This window comes from Equus quagga, chromosome 11 (assembly GCF_021613505.1).
Source record: "Equus quagga isolate Etosha38 chromosome 11, UCLA_HA_Equagga_1.0, whole genome shotgun sequence".
Classification (NCBI taxonomy): domain Eukaryota; kingdom Metazoa; phylum Chordata; class Mammalia; order Perissodactyla; family Equidae; genus Equus; species Equus quagga.
Genome location: NC_060277.1, coordinates 64413127 through 64429131, shown reverse-complemented (window position 1 = coordinate 64429131; position 16005 = coordinate 64413127). Strand labels below are relative to the sequence as shown.

The 16005-nt window shown below is 51.5% G+C and overlaps 1 protein-coding gene across 11 annotated transcripts in view; it reads right to left on the bottom strand.

Annotated features, from left to right (window-relative positions):
• Positions 1 to 502: 502 nt before the first annotated feature.
• GAS7 (growth arrest specific 7) overlaps positions 503 to 16005 on the bottom strand; it is a 218192-nt gene continuing 202689 nt past the window's right edge. For all 11 annotated transcript variants that reach the window (XM_046674952.1, XM_046674962.1, XM_046674957.1 and 8 more), the window contains exons 10-14: positions 14385 to 14513; positions 13294 to 13417; positions 9150 to 9229; positions 7532 to 7630; positions 503 to 6829 (exon numbers count right to left, since the gene is read on the bottom strand). In XM_046674952.1, coding sequence (XP_046530908.1) covers positions 6716 to 6829; positions 7532 to 7630; positions 9150 to 9229; positions 13294 to 13417; positions 14385 to 14513 — 546 coding nt within the window. In that variant the 3' untranslated portion in view covers positions 503 to 6715. The remainder of the gene's footprint in view (positions 6830 to 7531; positions 7631 to 9149; positions 9230 to 13293; positions 13418 to 14384; positions 14514 to 16005) is intronic.

Below are 16005 nucleotides of genomic sequence, written 5' to 3'. Positions count from 1 at the left end.
GTAATTTTGTTATTCTGTCTACGGCTTGTCTCTCCCTGCTAGAAAGGAAGCTCAAGAGCAGGGCTCTTTACCAGTTTCATCCACTGTGTTCCCAGTACCTACAGCAATGTCTGGCACACAGCAGGTGCTCAATAACTACTGCATGAATGAATGGATGGATGGAGGAGAAAAGAAATACTAGCCAGGAGCCCCTTCTGTTCACAGGGACAGAAGTCACCAGGGGAGGGGACTGGGGCCAGGGCCAGGTGTGTGGGTCTTGCAGCATGGTTCCCACCTGGGGGTCAACGCCCAGGGGCCCTCTGTTCCTCTGCTAAGTCATCAGGAGTAAAATCATCACCAGTCCTGGGAGCCCAGGAGGAACAGAGACCGTTTGTACAAGGAAGAATGTGGCAGCTTTCCAGGAACGGGGGTCGCCCGGCGGGACCCGGCGTCTCTGGACGGTTTATCTTACACGGGATGAATGTCAGCATCTCAAGTGTACACACAGAGCCCAAGACAAAGATGAGAGCATTTGACTTCCTGAAAACGCTTTATAATAATGCAGAACAATTATATAGAGCAAATGCCTTCAAAATTTAAACCCTTTAAACATTTAATTCTTCAGCATTAATACACATAAATGCTATTACGGTGGGGTGAGAAGGGCGAATGACAGCCTCCATAGGGAGCAGAGTTCCAACAGTGTTACTTATAAATTATAGTACATCAATTTTATTTACTGATCTAGGCAGCCAGAGGATGGAAGGGTATACAATGTGGGGTAAACACATTCATACTGGGATGAGGAGTGTTGGCAGGAGACACAGCTTTTTAACATTAAAAATGTATAAAGTATTTAGCAAAAGTTACAGAAAACAGACCAAACAAGCAAGTTTATTTTGTTAGAAAATTCCACTTTCATAGAGTTTGCTGATGTGCTCATGTCTGTGAAAGGGCTGCCCCTCAACCGTCTCCTTCCAAAGGGCAGAGATGCAAACATGGGGCCCCTGTCACCAAGAATGGCTGGTGTCCCTTTGAATGTCTGTCCCTGGGTCCACACGGCTGCCTGGAGGCCACAGCTCCCGAGAGCCGGTCTGCTGTGCGTGACGCTGGAGGGGGAGCATCTCCACTCGACAGATGAGTACACAGAAGTCCCGAGAGGGGATGCGACTTAACTTCAGGTTATGGGACTGACAACTGAGACAGCACGGCAGGCCAGGTGCCAGGTGCTTTTACTCTCCATCGCTACGTCACACCGTCCCCATCAGAGCACACATGTGCCTGGACCCTTCCCATTCCACTACTGCAATCCCATTAGGGATTCCCCTCAAACACAAAGGGTCCATGCCCCCAAAGCAGTGCACAGAGCGGGGCCAAAGACCACCACAATGCCTCTCCTGCAGAGGCACCCCTAACACAGGCTCCTGACAGAGCCACGCCACGGCATCTAGAGGCTCAGGGAAAACGGAACATTGCTTTACGCCATCTGTCAGTCTTTTTCGCACCCAAACCTGCTGCAACAGAAAAGGCCCGACAGAAATACTATTCCCGTGGGGGAGATGTGGAAGTCCTCCCTGGCAAAATTCAACCCAGAAGCTACCCTTCAGTGTGACCCACTGTGGGCTTGGGCCCCTCGCGCCCTGACCTTCAGAGGCCTGGATCCTGGATCTTCCATTTGCTTGGAGAAGTGCCTGGTTGCCTCCCAGGGGTCACTTCCCACTGAGCACGGCATAATCAAGACACGACTTGGAGTGGTTACCTCGGGGTTCAGGCCCATAGCCTGCCTGGCATTAGCTGGGTTGGTCCTGTCTCTGCCACCAGATGCCACCACTCAGTGGGGTGTAGGCACAGGCCAGGCTCGGTGTGACGGCCAGCTGAGCAAGGCTCCAGCAATGACAAGAACCTGAGGGAGGCTTGACCTCATGCCTGTCCTGGCTCCTTGGAAGCAGACATCAGGACGTGCTGTCAAAGACCAGGGGACGAGACCCAAAAGGTAACCACTTGCGCTTTCTTTAAGGGTCCTGGGAGGAACTACCTCATTCTCAACAGCTCATGAAACTTAATTTTAGTTCCATTTGCATCTAAGCAGAGAAGTGCCAGAGCACGCCTCTCATGAGGATTCCAGGCAACACCACGCACAACTGACGGGATGTGCTCATGGGATCCAGATAGGCACCACCACGTGCGGAGGGTACAAAACTTGAAAAGAGGAGGGGAGGAGGGTTGAGAGACCATCTAGAACAAATATCCTTAGTTGGCAGATGAAGCAAGAGAGATCGAGGAAAGGACTGAGATTAACCCAAGGCCAGCCCCCTGTCTTCTCATTCATGCTACGTCCATTCGCCTTCCACACCCACCAGTGTTCAATAAATGCCAAGGACTGTGCGAGCTGAAGGGAGGGTCCCCAGGAGGGAGCAGATCTGCTAGCTGAGATGCAAGCTTCACGGTTCAGCAGAAGTCGAAGGCAACTGAGACCCCACCCGCCCCCTCCCTCCAATCCCTGGCAGCTGTCTGCATTGTCAAAAACCTAAAATGAACGAAAAAGGCAAGTGTGAGCCCCAAGAACCACTTGTGGGCATAGCTGGAATTCGGAGGAGCCTCGGGAGCTGTAGGAAGCAGCAGGCTGGAAGTAGCCGTGCAAAATACTGAAAGACCCCGGGCCAGGAACTCCAGGGCAAACAACTCGCTTTAAAAGCAAGGAAGCAGTGTGGGACACCCGTGCAATGGACCACTGCTCGGGGATGCACAGGAATAGACTCCTGACACATACAGCAACACGGGTGACGCAAAAGCATTAAGCGAGGGAAAGCAGCCAGAGTCAGAGGCTACATCAGCACGACTCCATTTATAGGACATTCTAGAAAAGGGGAAACGATAGGGTCAGAACATCCATCAGTGGTTGCCGTGGGCTGGGAGTGGGAGGAGTGGATCGACTAGGAGGAGCCTGAGGGCACTTTTTGGAGTGACGGAAATATGATGTTGATTTTGGTGGTGGTTACAAGACCGTATGCGTTTGTCAAAATTTACTGAACCGCATACTTCAAAAGGGTGAATTTTACTGCATGTTAATAAACCCCAATGCTGTATGTCAAATACCTCAATAAACCTGGAAAAAGAAAGGGCAGTGGCTCTTATGGGGTGGAAAGGATTATGGGAATAAGATGATGTACTGGCGAAGCAAAGCATGCTGCCCATCTGTACCCCACTTAGCATTGTGAAGTGCTTTCCCCACCTACAAGATCACCAGCAGGTCTGCCGAGTCCTGCTTAAACTCTCCTGGTCAAGGCCACTCACCGCTGCAAGTAAACTTGCTTAAACAAGCCGAGGGCTTTGACGTCCTTTTAATTCTATGGCTTGTATTTCCAAGAAGGGACTTTGGCTCAGCCAAGATTTTTATGCACCCATCCACGAATCTCGTAATTGATTGGTTTTCACAAAGGGAAGAGAAACAAACCCTGGTTCATGAATGTGGACACTGTTTCTGTCTGCCGCAGTCACTGAGCAGCCCCGAGGGGCAGAGAAGTGCCTCCTACTGCAGGGATCCTCCCTGGCCCACGGGCATCCGGTGGAGGCAGAAGGGAGGCCCAAGGCGGTGCCTGTGGTTTAGGTGGCCAGTGTTTTGCGATAATCAAAAACAGTAGAAAAAACGGAGAGGAACAAGTAGCTTTTCCTGGAGGTTGTCATGGCAACCAATTCACTTTGAACAGTCTTAAAGATATTTTAAAAAATCAGGTTTTCATAGACTAAGTACACCTGTGTCTCCCAGGTGAAGGCAGGTAGAAGGGGCTCACCTGTTCTCAGAAATGGAATGATGGGTGTGCTCAGGAATAACCCAGACTCACTCACTCTGAATACACCCAGGCAAGCCCTCCAAGAACCTAGACACCAAAACAAACACGAGACCACCACAACCCGGAGAGACTGCTGCTCCCAAGTGCACTTCCAGTTAGTCTAGATGTCATCCTGATCTTGATCTCATCCACAGGGGTGCCCTGGGAATAGGGATGGGGGCCTGGACTCGCCTCCAGCTCTCAATTCATGGTGTTTGCTTCACAACACTCACTGGCCATCTTGAGCTTCATTCTTCCTCTTTGTAAAGTGAGGGGATTTATTGAAAACAACCCTCTGAAATTCGAGTTGGGTGCAGGCTGTGAGGGCCTGAGGACCAGGTGATTCAACTCTTCTTGCTGCCTACCTTCCATCCGGCAGGTAAATGCCACATGGCGGGAGTTTGTATTATAATTACAGGCTCCCAGAGGGTTACATGTGGAGGGGTACAATGTTCCCACTCTCCAGAAAGGTCTAAACATTGCCCTGTCCACATGGAGAATGGGGGGATGGGGGAGGGGGCCTGTCTTGTACACAGCTACATTTCTAGTACCCCGCAAGATGCCTGGATTGTCCCAAGTACCTGCAGAATAAACGAATGAATATCTATCAGAACAACAGACAGAATCTCTAAAAACCTCAAGTCTGCAGAGAGTACCTGTATGTGAATGCCAAGGTTACAGCCCCTCAAGACCCATGGAGGAGAGATACATCTAAATAGAGTAAGAGATCATGGGCTAACCTGGTCACAGGGCCATATCTTGTCCCCAGATCTTAGCACACTGCTTGGCCCTAGCTAAATGCTTGATGAATGAATAAAGGAGGGAAGAAAAAAAGATGTATGTGAAGAGGCTAATGAGACTGCGGTGAGCGGAGGAAGGGGGAAAGAATGACTCTAGAACATAGACTGGCCCAACCCGGGCTACCCTAGAAGAGGCAAGAGAGCCTCCTCTGTCCCAGGGAGGAACAGAAGACTCTGGAATCCTCAGATGGGAAAGAGAAAACAAAATCAATGAGCCATATCACGCTCAAAGTATGTGTCAGTAACAAGGCCATTGGCTTTGAATGTTTGAAAATCATCCACGAATTAGTTTACTAAGCCACAAAGCAGTTACTACTAGCACCCATTTTTAATAAAGAAACCAAGAAATAATATCCTAAAATTGGTAGCTGGTGTCATGGCTTAACCACAGATCCAGACGGGGTAGTTCTCTGTGCCAGGGACAGATCCATCCTGATGGCCTTCGTGTTGGTGAGGGCCTTCACAGTGACCTTTTTGGTTGGGACGTTTCAATAAGGAGAGAAAAGTGACAAAGTTTGGTTTGCTGTAGGATCATCGGCATCTTTCTACCATAAACTATGACAGAGCAATTCTGACTCAATGAAAGAGGTGCCCAAAGATTCAAAACTAATAAGTCATCAGTGCCCAGCATGTAAGGCTGAGAGAAAGACCAGTGAGTTGTGCTCTTAGAATTCTACCCTCGTGGGAGACGTATGGGTCTCGTAAAGCCAAAGTAATCAATGGGAAAGATTAACTAACAAAGACGGATTTTCAGGGCGTGGGTTCTGGGCTAGAATCTGCCCTCTGCTAGCTGTGTGAGCTCCTTCAGGGTCCTTGTCTTCTTCTGGTCCCCTTGAGCTGATTCTCAAGACTCAACATGGTGGAGAACATGTTTGCTGTGGTCCCATAAAGGAAGAAAGTGATGAGCGAGGACCCGATGGCAGTGCTGAAACTCCCAAGTCACACGCTCAGACCAGGCTTTCCCAGGAATCAGGAGATGGAGGAAGGGGAAGGTGGGACCAGCACCAAGCAGGGGCTCCACGCAGGGCTCTAGAACGTGCAGAAGGAGCTGAGAGGCCAAGGTGGCGCGACACTGCCTGGAAGGCGACAACCTACTGTGGCCATGAGAGTCTGAGAGGCCTGTACGGTGCCCACCAGTGCAAGGAAGCTGTACAAGGGACAGGGGTCTCAATCACCCCCTGCACAAGCAGGTGGAGCCACCTGCGGGATGACAAAGACTTGCGCCAACCCATCTCTCCATGGGACTGACCCAGCGCCATGAAGAGCCCAAAGGGGGTGGGGGTGGGAGGAGACGGCTTTCCTGCAGAAGCGGCTGAGGGCTGGGGAGACTGGGATTTCCAGAGAGGAGACTTTACAGAAGATGTCTGATCTACTGGGAACCGCAATTCAACGCTCTGGCTCGGGGCAAATCTGCTGAATGAGGTAGTTCCATCCCGACCTCTCCAGGAAGGGCCAGTCTGGGAAGACAGGAGCCAGGCCGCCTTCCCAAGACTCCCAATGATGAAAAGTGGCAGAGAAGGGCCAGGATGTGGGCTCCCAGAATGCAACGGGGAACATAAAGACAGAGGGCCGCAAAGGGTTCTGGGTGCGGGCTGTTGAGCTGAACAATGCCTTCTATCCACAATCTGATCCTGATACTCGGCTTGGAGACAGAGACCTCCTTCCCCTGACCCTCCAAAGCCCTGGAGACAAGGGGGCCAGGGGCCGTGGGGCCTCCAGGGGCACAAGCGTGTGACACAGCTGGCTCTGGATGGGGAGGCGATCCCATGGTGCTCAGCAGGGACCACAAAGTTCCAGCCTCAGTTTGTTCTCGGAGTGGCAAGCACAGCACGGGAGTTGGGGGCTTTGGCCTCAGAGACAAGGGCAGGGCCGTGGATCTGTCTTCTTGGGCTGGGAACACTGGGGGGCTCCCAGCGGGGCAGTGCCGGCCGCCCTTCTGGAATCACCAGCTGTGGCCCACACTCTCCCCTTTCCTCTGTAGACCAGGAGAGCGGGTGGGAGGGCAGCTCCACCTGGCAGCAGGCCCCACGGCAGGAGCCGCCACCGCCTCTCCATGGGACCCCCAGCCCCTCTCCTCGGCAGGACCCCCGGGCTGCACGTGCCCGTCTAGATCTCCATGTCCACGGGGCGGATGTTGCCCGTCTTGTGCTCTCTGACCCACAGCTCCCTGTCTTTGGCTGGGTCCACTTTTCGAAGCAGTTGGTCCACAGGCTCGACTGTCTGCAAGGGACAGAAAGAGGGGACACCGTCAGAGGTGGCAGCCGAGCCAGGGACGTTTCCGCTGAGCCCTGCTGCTCGTACCTCTGCACCTGTCAGAGCAGCCTCTCTAGAGGGCTGTGGCCCCAGGGAGGCCCATGTGAGGGATATGCAGACAGCTGTGACAGTAGGGAGCCCGGAACTCTCATCCCGGTCCTCAGGGTGCACCCTCTCCTCACCAGGTGCACTTTCCCCTCCAGACCTCAGGGCTGGATGAAAGGGCAGGGTGGCCTCAAAGGCTCAAGGTCCGTGACCTCTTCCTCCATCTGTCCCCAAGTTTACCATCCGAGAACAGGTCAAATGAAACCTTAGCTTTAGATAGTTTGACTATTTCTAGAATTTTTTTTTTTTGGTAAGAAATTTACTAGGGGAGGCAATAATGTCTTTAGCTATTTTAACTGTCATGAGCTTCTCCACCTTCAGGGTAACAGCTCACGTGCATATTTGTTTCATGAGGTTGGGATGGATCCACGTGGCCATCCAGGATAATCTACAAATCGATCCCAAGGGACACCCACAGGCCCGAGCACCTGCCCACGGCCCACCTTCAGGGCACACTCATTTGCAGTGGCCACTTAACCTGCCACAGCACAGCACCCTCGGCTCTCCCTTGGCCCCGGGTCCCCCAGGAGCCCCGCTGGCCTTGGGCCGAGGGCAGGAACTCACGCTTTGGTTGAACATGTCCGTCTCGTGCCGCAGCTGTGTGTACTGACACAGATGTTGCCGGATCATCTCTACCCTCTCTACCTCCAGCCGCTCCAGCTCCTGCAGAGGAGGAAAAGACCAGAGACCTCTGAGCGTGTGCCCTCAACCTGGGGACCTTCCCACCACCCAGGTCCCAGACCACTCGATACATAAAACACAAGTCGCCACCTGCTTATCCTGGATCCCACCTGACCCTCTGGGGTCTGAACTCGACCCTATCTGGGGGTGAAGATGAAGGTGGTGATGATACAGCCGTTATTTCCTGAATCCACCTCTGCCGGGCGCGGTGGGTGCTAAGAGCTTTACACGCATTACTTAATTGTCCTCATGATAATTTTAAGAGAGAGGTTCTGTCTTTATGTGCATTTTCCAAGCAACGGAATTAACACCCAGAGAGTTAATGTCACTTGTCCAAAGCAACACGGAATTATGGGAGGAGCGGGATTTGAACCAAGGTCTGTTATGCTCTTAATCATGATTCTGCACCTGTGCAGCCCCAGCCCCAGTTCCCTGACGGGGTGGAGAAATGGGACACGCACAGGAGCTTCCGTGCCTAAACTTCTGGGGCTTTTTCCCTGGGCCTCTGCTGAGCAGCCTGATCTCCTCTGTGCACCCCTAGTGCTGTGGGATGGACCAGGCCAGGAGAGGCAGGGGGCTGGGAGAAAGGTGGCCACAGTCAACGGGAAGAGAGGACAGGGTCTCTCCTTTAGTTTCTAGGTGGTTCTGCATCTTGGGAATTGAGGAGATCAGGCTGTTATTCTGTGTACAACTAGGTCACCGCCCAGGTGATTAACCAGGGAGGGCAGTAAGCAGGGGGCTTAATTAGGAGATTAACCAGGAGGAAAACTAGGTCACCGCCCCTGGGGGAGGCCTCTAATCTGCTCTGGTGGGCTGACACCTGGGAAGGCAAAGGGTTAGTCCTGTGCCAGACGGACAGGGGTGGCTTCAGGCAGTGGGACGATTCTGGCATGATGCTTCCTTCATCATCTGGCCTAGTGGCCCAAGTGTCAACCCAACTTCACTGTCCCACTCAGGTGGGTGCTGACAGACAAGGAGATGCTGCCCCTTCAAAAGAAATACTCAGGAAGGCAATAAAAAGGTCTGATGCCGATTCCCCATGCCTCTTGGTCAGAGGCCTCCCCTCCATTCCTCCTACGCAGTTCCCCCGGCCTCACCCATTTATATGCCTTGCATGGATCTCCTATCAAGGACCCATAACTCTTTTGGAGGTGGGGAGGGTCATGCTCCCTACAACTTGGTTATTTGCCCTAAAGGGCCCACTGTCTACTTAGCTAGGTGCATCCTCAGTTGACTTTGACTTGCAGGGGACAGCCAAGGAGGATATACCAAGACCCGACCCTTGCCCATGCTCACACAGCTAGGAAGAGCCAGAGCAAGGATTTGAATCCAGAGACTGGCCCAGAGTGGAGGTCTTGACTCCAACACTAGAGCAGATCTAATGACCATGTCTATAGTCACTCCCATTACATCACCCCTGTGCCCGCCAGCATCGACCCAGGGCTTCCTGAGCACCAGTCCGTCCCTGTATTGACACGCTTACACATCTCCGGTCACTCACCAATGTGGTGGTCACCATCTCTTCAAACCACTTGGACTGGGCCTGGTTGTAGAGGTCCACACAGCGCATAAGGTCATCTCCTGGAAAAGGCCAACACCACCATTCACACTCCATCCTGTCCTCGCCATGGCTGCCTTCTCCCCACCTGTGTCCCACAGCCATGCCCTCTCCTCTCCCTGGGACCATGGAGACCATTGGAAATGGGGAACAGAGCAAAGGAAGGGGGCAACCCAGCACCACAAGAGACGAGCTTCAGAGTGTCCATCTGAACTTGACTCCAGACACCGAGAATTCAGGATGGATGGGTGTGTGAGTGGGTGGGTGTGGGTGTGGGTGTGGGTGTGTGTGTGTGTGTGTGTGTGTGTGTGTGTGCAGGGGGGTACTCCTAGGAACCCCAGCCCTAGCATAAGCCCAGAAAATGCTTCCCCCTCTAAAGATGGTAGTTTCATTTCCATTGGAGAGTCCTGCTTGGTGAAAATGTGTCACGAGCAACTTGGTACTAGTTAAAGAAGAGAAGCTTGCAAGTCACACCTGTGTGTGTGTGTGTGCGTGTACAAGTGCAGATATCATTCTGAAAAACAAAATAATGTGCCTGGTGGTTTATGGCCCATTCATGTGCAGTAGCGGCATGAAAACATGCACTGGAGTGCTACGCACCAATTCCAGGATAGCGGTGACCTTGGGCAACTGAGAAAGGATGAGTGGGAGGGAATGAGCTTTCTGTAGCATTTTATTTCATAAGAGAGAGATCTGAAACAAACATAATTACTCAATCTTGATGGCTAGTATATTATTTTCTGTAATCATATATACGTTTGAAATATTTTGTAATTAGAAAGAAAACAAACTGTAAAGTAATTGCCAATATTCCTAAGGTACCAGCATCTGAGAATCTTGCTACACAAAACACAGCTCCTGCAGCAGCAGCAGCATGCCCTGGGAGCTTGCTAGAAATGCAGCTCTCAGGACACGCCCGAGACCCAGTGAATCAGAAACCGCATTTTCACAAGATCCTCAGGGGACCCACGTGCACACCACAGTTGGAGAAGCCCCACTTGAGCGCATGGCTTAGTCTACACGCAGCGTCCTGATCGTTACGGTTCCAGAGAGGAAAGCATCACAGTGGGGAAGATGCACGAGCCAACCAAAGCCAACTTGATTTATTCTTCAGATCTAGCAATTCAAGTAGATTCAAAGTTATTCCTGTAACATCATCACCTTGCTCGTGTGTATTCCAACATGAAAGAGCAAGAAAACGGGGAGAGGTATGTCCACCTGACCCAGAGCCCAGCTCAGTCAGTAACCCCTCCCTGGGGAACCACAATGCTGCCTGGGAGATGAGCCTTGAGTAACAGAACCAAATCAAGGACATTGTTCATTTTGCTCTTGTCCAAGGCCAATGACAAGGCCCTTGATTCCAAGGAGGACTGAACTAGAAGAAAGAACGTGGATATTTCATTGCAAATGCATTCCCACCAGGAGCCTGGCCCTGACCGAGGATGGGGTCAGCATGTTGCCCCATAAACATACAATATGAAATTCCCAAAGCCATATGGGTCAATCACGATTTTGAGAAAATGCTTCGAGAATTTCTGCAACGTCAGGAAACAGGGTAGGAGAAGGAAGAGTGTGTCTTCTCTCCATGGAGCCCAAGGGTTTGAAATCAGACCCTTCTGAACAGTACAGCTTAAAGACACGGATGCTGGAACCAGAACACCAGGGTTGTCATACCAGCGCCACTGTGTACTAGCCGTGCAATCTTGGACCAGTCAATTAACCTGCCTGTGCCTCAGTTTCCTCATCTGTAAAATGGGGACAATAATGGTACCTTCACAGAGTCATGGTGAAGATCAGAGAGGTCGACATATGTAAAGTGCTTAGAATGCACACTGGCACAGAGTCAGCACATTAACATGAGCTACGTGATGATGATGAGGATGGCAAAATGAAGTCAAGCCCCCTGAGGACCCAGATGCGTGCCTTCCAGTAGGCTTGGAAAAGATGAGGGACAGGAAGGGAAGGGAGCAGAGGAAAGAAGAGCTGACATTTTCTGGGTAACAGCCTGTCCAACCAAAGGATGGCAAGCCAAGTCTTTGGAACAAGAGAAGAGAGAATTCTGGACCAGGTGCTCCATAACCGTCAGTTTTGGGAAAGTTCCTCATCCTGTTTGTCATCAGTTTCGTCACTTGTAAAAGGCTATAAAAATATCTCCCTGTGGCAGGACTGGGGGATTAAAGAGAGAATGCTCGAAGGCATGTGGCCTGGTGCCTGATACACCGAGACGGCTCAAAAAGGTAGAATTTTTACATCTGAGGACTAGTCACTGTCAGCACAAAACAATTCCAAACTGTGGGGACAAGAGACTGTGTCACCTGATGACAACACAATGAAACCAGACACAAATAGCAAGAGTAGAAAACAACAGTAACAGAGCCTGGCTCGTGAAAACTTAAAGATTTTCTTTTAAATTTGGCCCAAAGATGAAATCAAAACACAAACAGCAAAATATCTAGAATATGGGAGAAATGAACACACTGCAAATCAGTACATGTGGAATATGGGTAAAGCAGTGGTGTAAGGAAAAATAAAGGTCTGGTGGACCAAATATCTTTAAAAAACCCCTGAAGCCAAAAGGAAATAAGGGAAAAAAAAGTGATTAAAAAAAAATCTTGAAAAAGGGAAAGTGTTTCTAAGTTTTAGGAAGTTCTTCTCTAGAACTCACACAAGAAAAGACCATTAAACAAAAAAATAACAAAAGAAGCCAAAAGAAGAAGAAAAGGAAAAAATAGAAAGAACAAAATTAAAAGATAAAAAGACAACATAGGAAAAATATTTGCAATTCAGATGACAAAAGGTTAATTTTCCTAACTTATAAATAATCCCTTTCAGTCAGTCAGTAAGAACAAGACCAGCCACTCGACAAGAAAATGGAGAATTAGTTCACAGAAAAAAAGTCACAGGGGACTTACTGAATGGATGGATAAATCAACGCATAGGTGACAGAACAGGGCTATTTCTAAGATGGATCAGTTAGAACATAAGTTCAGAACATAGAGTATAACATGATCTAATGAGCATAAATTTAATTACAGTTATTAAAAAAATTTTTAAAAATTAAAACACCAAGTGTTGATGGTGATTATACCTGTTGAATAAGATTTTATATTGTTATGCGCTGATTAAAATTTTTTGCCAAGTAGTGATATTGGTTTTGCAATATAATTTTACTTTTTAATAAGTTAATAAATTAAACTAATTTAAATATGCCTCTCCTCTGGGGTCTCCTTCTTACTCCCAATAAGCATATTATGCCTTCTATTTCTAGATCCAATAATTTACTACTGTGCATTATAAGATCTTTATATAAAATGCTATGTTTCTATTATATTATTTTGTTACTGACATGTTTATACCACCTTATTTCAAAATGTCCACTAGGCTGCTTCATTTTATAATGAATTAATTGTAGCAGGTTCACCAGAAACTGAGGTGAAAGAGACCTAGAGACCATCTAATCCAAACCCTCATCCTACAGCACACATTCTAACACCAGAAAGCCACACGCATTGTCCTCACACGCAGTGAAACTGGCTTTTTAAAGATAGTTAATAAGCTTTTACCGGTCCCCTTCCCTGTGCATTAGATAATATTGACCGCTAGGTGGAAGCAGAAACCAACTCACTGGGGGAATCTTTCAGAGAGAATCCGAAATGTGTTTATTTCATTAAACAAAATGTCGGCCTCTGTTCCCGGGGCAGAAGCCCGCCACCATGGGTGAACCTTTGGAAGGTCACTGCTGGGGAGACGGGACGACGTGAGTGGGCAGGACTTTGCACTTGTCCTGTGGGCTCCACGCAGGGATAGGACCCCAGAGTCCTGCGTGCATGGGGGAGTTAGTCCACCTCCTGCTCAGAGAGCCAGGGTTTGGGCAAGAAAGAGCCCTTGCTGGGGGAGCACAAGGAGCCCAGTCCCCGGCCGTGGCCTGGAAACAGCCTGGCCTGCTCCCTACTCCACAGCGCCCACCTCCCAGCCTCATCCTGCGGGATGCACCTTCCTGGGCACCCCATGTCCCAGCCTCTCCTTTTGCGCCTCCGTGACCAAGTGAAGACTGCGAGGGGCAGCTGGACGCTGGCCCCACACTCACCGGCCTGCGTGGACTTCCTCCGTGCTTTCTTGATGTCCTCCTCCGTCTTGTTGCTCAGCTTGATCTCCAGTTGCTGGGTCTTCATCTCCAGGTCTCTCTGCCGCTCTGTGAGGGCTTTCCGGGCCTGGGGTCCAAGGACATGGAGAAGCCGGTCACGGGGCGCAGACCCAGGTGGGTCCCACGAGTCATGTGGCCTACCCTCCCCTTTTCTAGGAAGAGTCCTTTCTTTTTCGTCCTTTTGTAAGTGATGCCCCAGTGGCTCTGAGAGGCCAAGCAGCCAGACTAGTGACTAACCACCACCCAGCCAGTTAGGAACTGTGCAGAGGCTGCCACACGTATTCTCAGCCCCATCTCTTTCAACTGCATCCCGACTCGGCCCAGAGCAAGCCTCTCGGACCACACTTTCACTGGAGTGTGGACACGTACTGGGGACCCAGGCAGTCCTAAAACCACAGCCTCTCCGGGGTGGAAGGGCCCACAAAGGTCATCTACGTCACTCCCAGCAGTGCTTAGCAGATGGCAGCACCAGCCACCCCTTCTGGGGCAGGACAGGCCCTTTGGTGCCTGCAGCAGTTAAGTGTCCTGCACTCGTCCCTACAGCCCTGGAGTCAGCCCAGCCCCAGGGAGAGCTCTCTTCCACTCCAGGGCTGGCCATCAGCAGCTCCCACTAGGGTCAGACTTCTGAGGTCAGAACACTGTGGCCTCTGGGCAGGGAGACTGTCAAGAGGTAATCTGCCAGGTGAGGCCCAAAGGGTGTGGACCAGAAGCACGTCCAGGCTCCAGGTCCCACAAAAGCAGGGCGTACCTCGTCTCACGTGCCCTTTGGGGCCCCGCTACATCTCCCATGGCAGGTGCAGCCTCTCTTGCTCCCAGTGATACGAGCCCCACTGGGGAGCAGCTCTTACCTACCCTTTGGCTGGGGGTGGGGGCTCTCCAGCTTGGGCTCAAGGTTTGCATTCCCCACCCGCCATCCTGCCACAGCAGGGACAAAGGCCTCGGCCCTGGCACTCAGAGCCCCTGGTGGTCCCCAGCCCATCCTCCCACAGTAGGCCCCCACCTCCCACCCCGGCCCGGAGGCCTGGGCCCCTCACCTTCTCCACTGCAGCGTAGCGGCTGGCGAGCTGCTTGCGGAGGTCAGCGATGTGGTGGTCGCACTTCTTCATGTCTTTCTTGAAGTTCTCCCGGAAGTTCATTAGGGGCTTCTCTACCTCACTGTGAAGCTGTAGAGGAGAGGGGGGACACACGCTCAGGACCCCTGGGCATCAGCTGCAAGTAACTGAAGGAGAGAGACGGACACTCTCCCCAACCCCAGCAGGTGACACAGGGCCTGGGGCAGTGGCCTGGCTGGTCTACAAGAAGGTTAGAGACGAGCGGCTGCTTATCAGGTGGCAGTCTGGGCTCACGTTAGCTGGAGGTCCCAGCATTCACATCGACAGATGGACGGGTTGGGATCTAGAACTTTCTGAGTCTCTTGTTGCCTATCTCCCTCCGCTCAGCTCCCACAGCTTTTTGTAGGGCTTTGCTCGGCTGTCTGTCTCCCTTACTTTCCAAACTGGGAGCTTTCTGGGGGCAGAAACCAAGCCACCATCTCTGTGTCCCCTGGCACTTAGCACAGGGACGGCCGTGTGGATGCCATTTAATTGGGCGGTCTCAGTTCAGTTCTGTTGACTGACCATCTGCTATGTGCCAGGTGCTGAGACTACAGAGATGGTCTAGGCATGGCCCAAAGCTCCAGGAATCCATGGCGGGAAGCCCCCCAGGTCCGGTGGGGACTCCCAGGGCCCCTCTCCTGAGCTGTGCCCAGCGGGGGAGCTCACCTCACTGTCTGCGTGGAACCTGGCACACCTCCCACCCCCAGGAGACCCGCCTCGGACTCCGAGGGAGGGCGGAGAAAGAGTCTATGCCCTGAGAGGAGCTGGGGGGTGCGGGGTTTTCCAGCTTTCCCCTTCTCTTCTATTCCTTCGCTCTTTCCCACTCGACTCCCTTTCAAAGGAGAACTTTCACTACACTTTTTTGGGAGTCGGAGAACATGAGATGCATCTGATAAGAAAACAGATTAAACGTGGACCTGCTGTGGTCAAAACGAGGTGAGCTCCACTCCTCCAACTTGGCCTTCCAGGATCCCACCAACACGGCCTTGCAGGGTCCCTCGGCCTCCTGGCCAGGAAGCACCTCTGGGAAGCCGAGCTGAATTTCCCTGGACAGTGACATCCCACTCTGGGATTCTGGGATTTCTCTCCTCTTCCTCCTCACCAGGCACCTGCTACATTATCTGTTTCTCTGAGGACCTCGAGGACTTCAGTGTTCCTAGTTCTAAACCACCGGCGACACAGGACAGTGAGCTCTACGAGGGCAGGGGCCATGTGGGCTTGGCCACTGCTGTGTCCACAGCGTCCAGGTGGAGCTGGTGCGGAGTCAGTGCCCCTTCACTACTTGGAAGAACACATGATCTTCAGGGCCCCATGCCCTGGGTGATGGACGAGGGTTTTGTTGTGGGACCACCCTCAAAGTTTAACAGACAGCGGGCCACCCAAACGCCCCTTTCCTCCTCCTGTCAGTTGTAAATGTCTATTGTTTTTTTGAGCCCGGGAAGTCTCCTCGTATAGGAAAACACCCCCATCTGATGGCAGTTTGTAAGATGCTAAAACTTGAGAGCTGCCAACATGAAAACCCCACTCCCACGTAGATCTAGCATTTGCGGGGGGGGGGGGG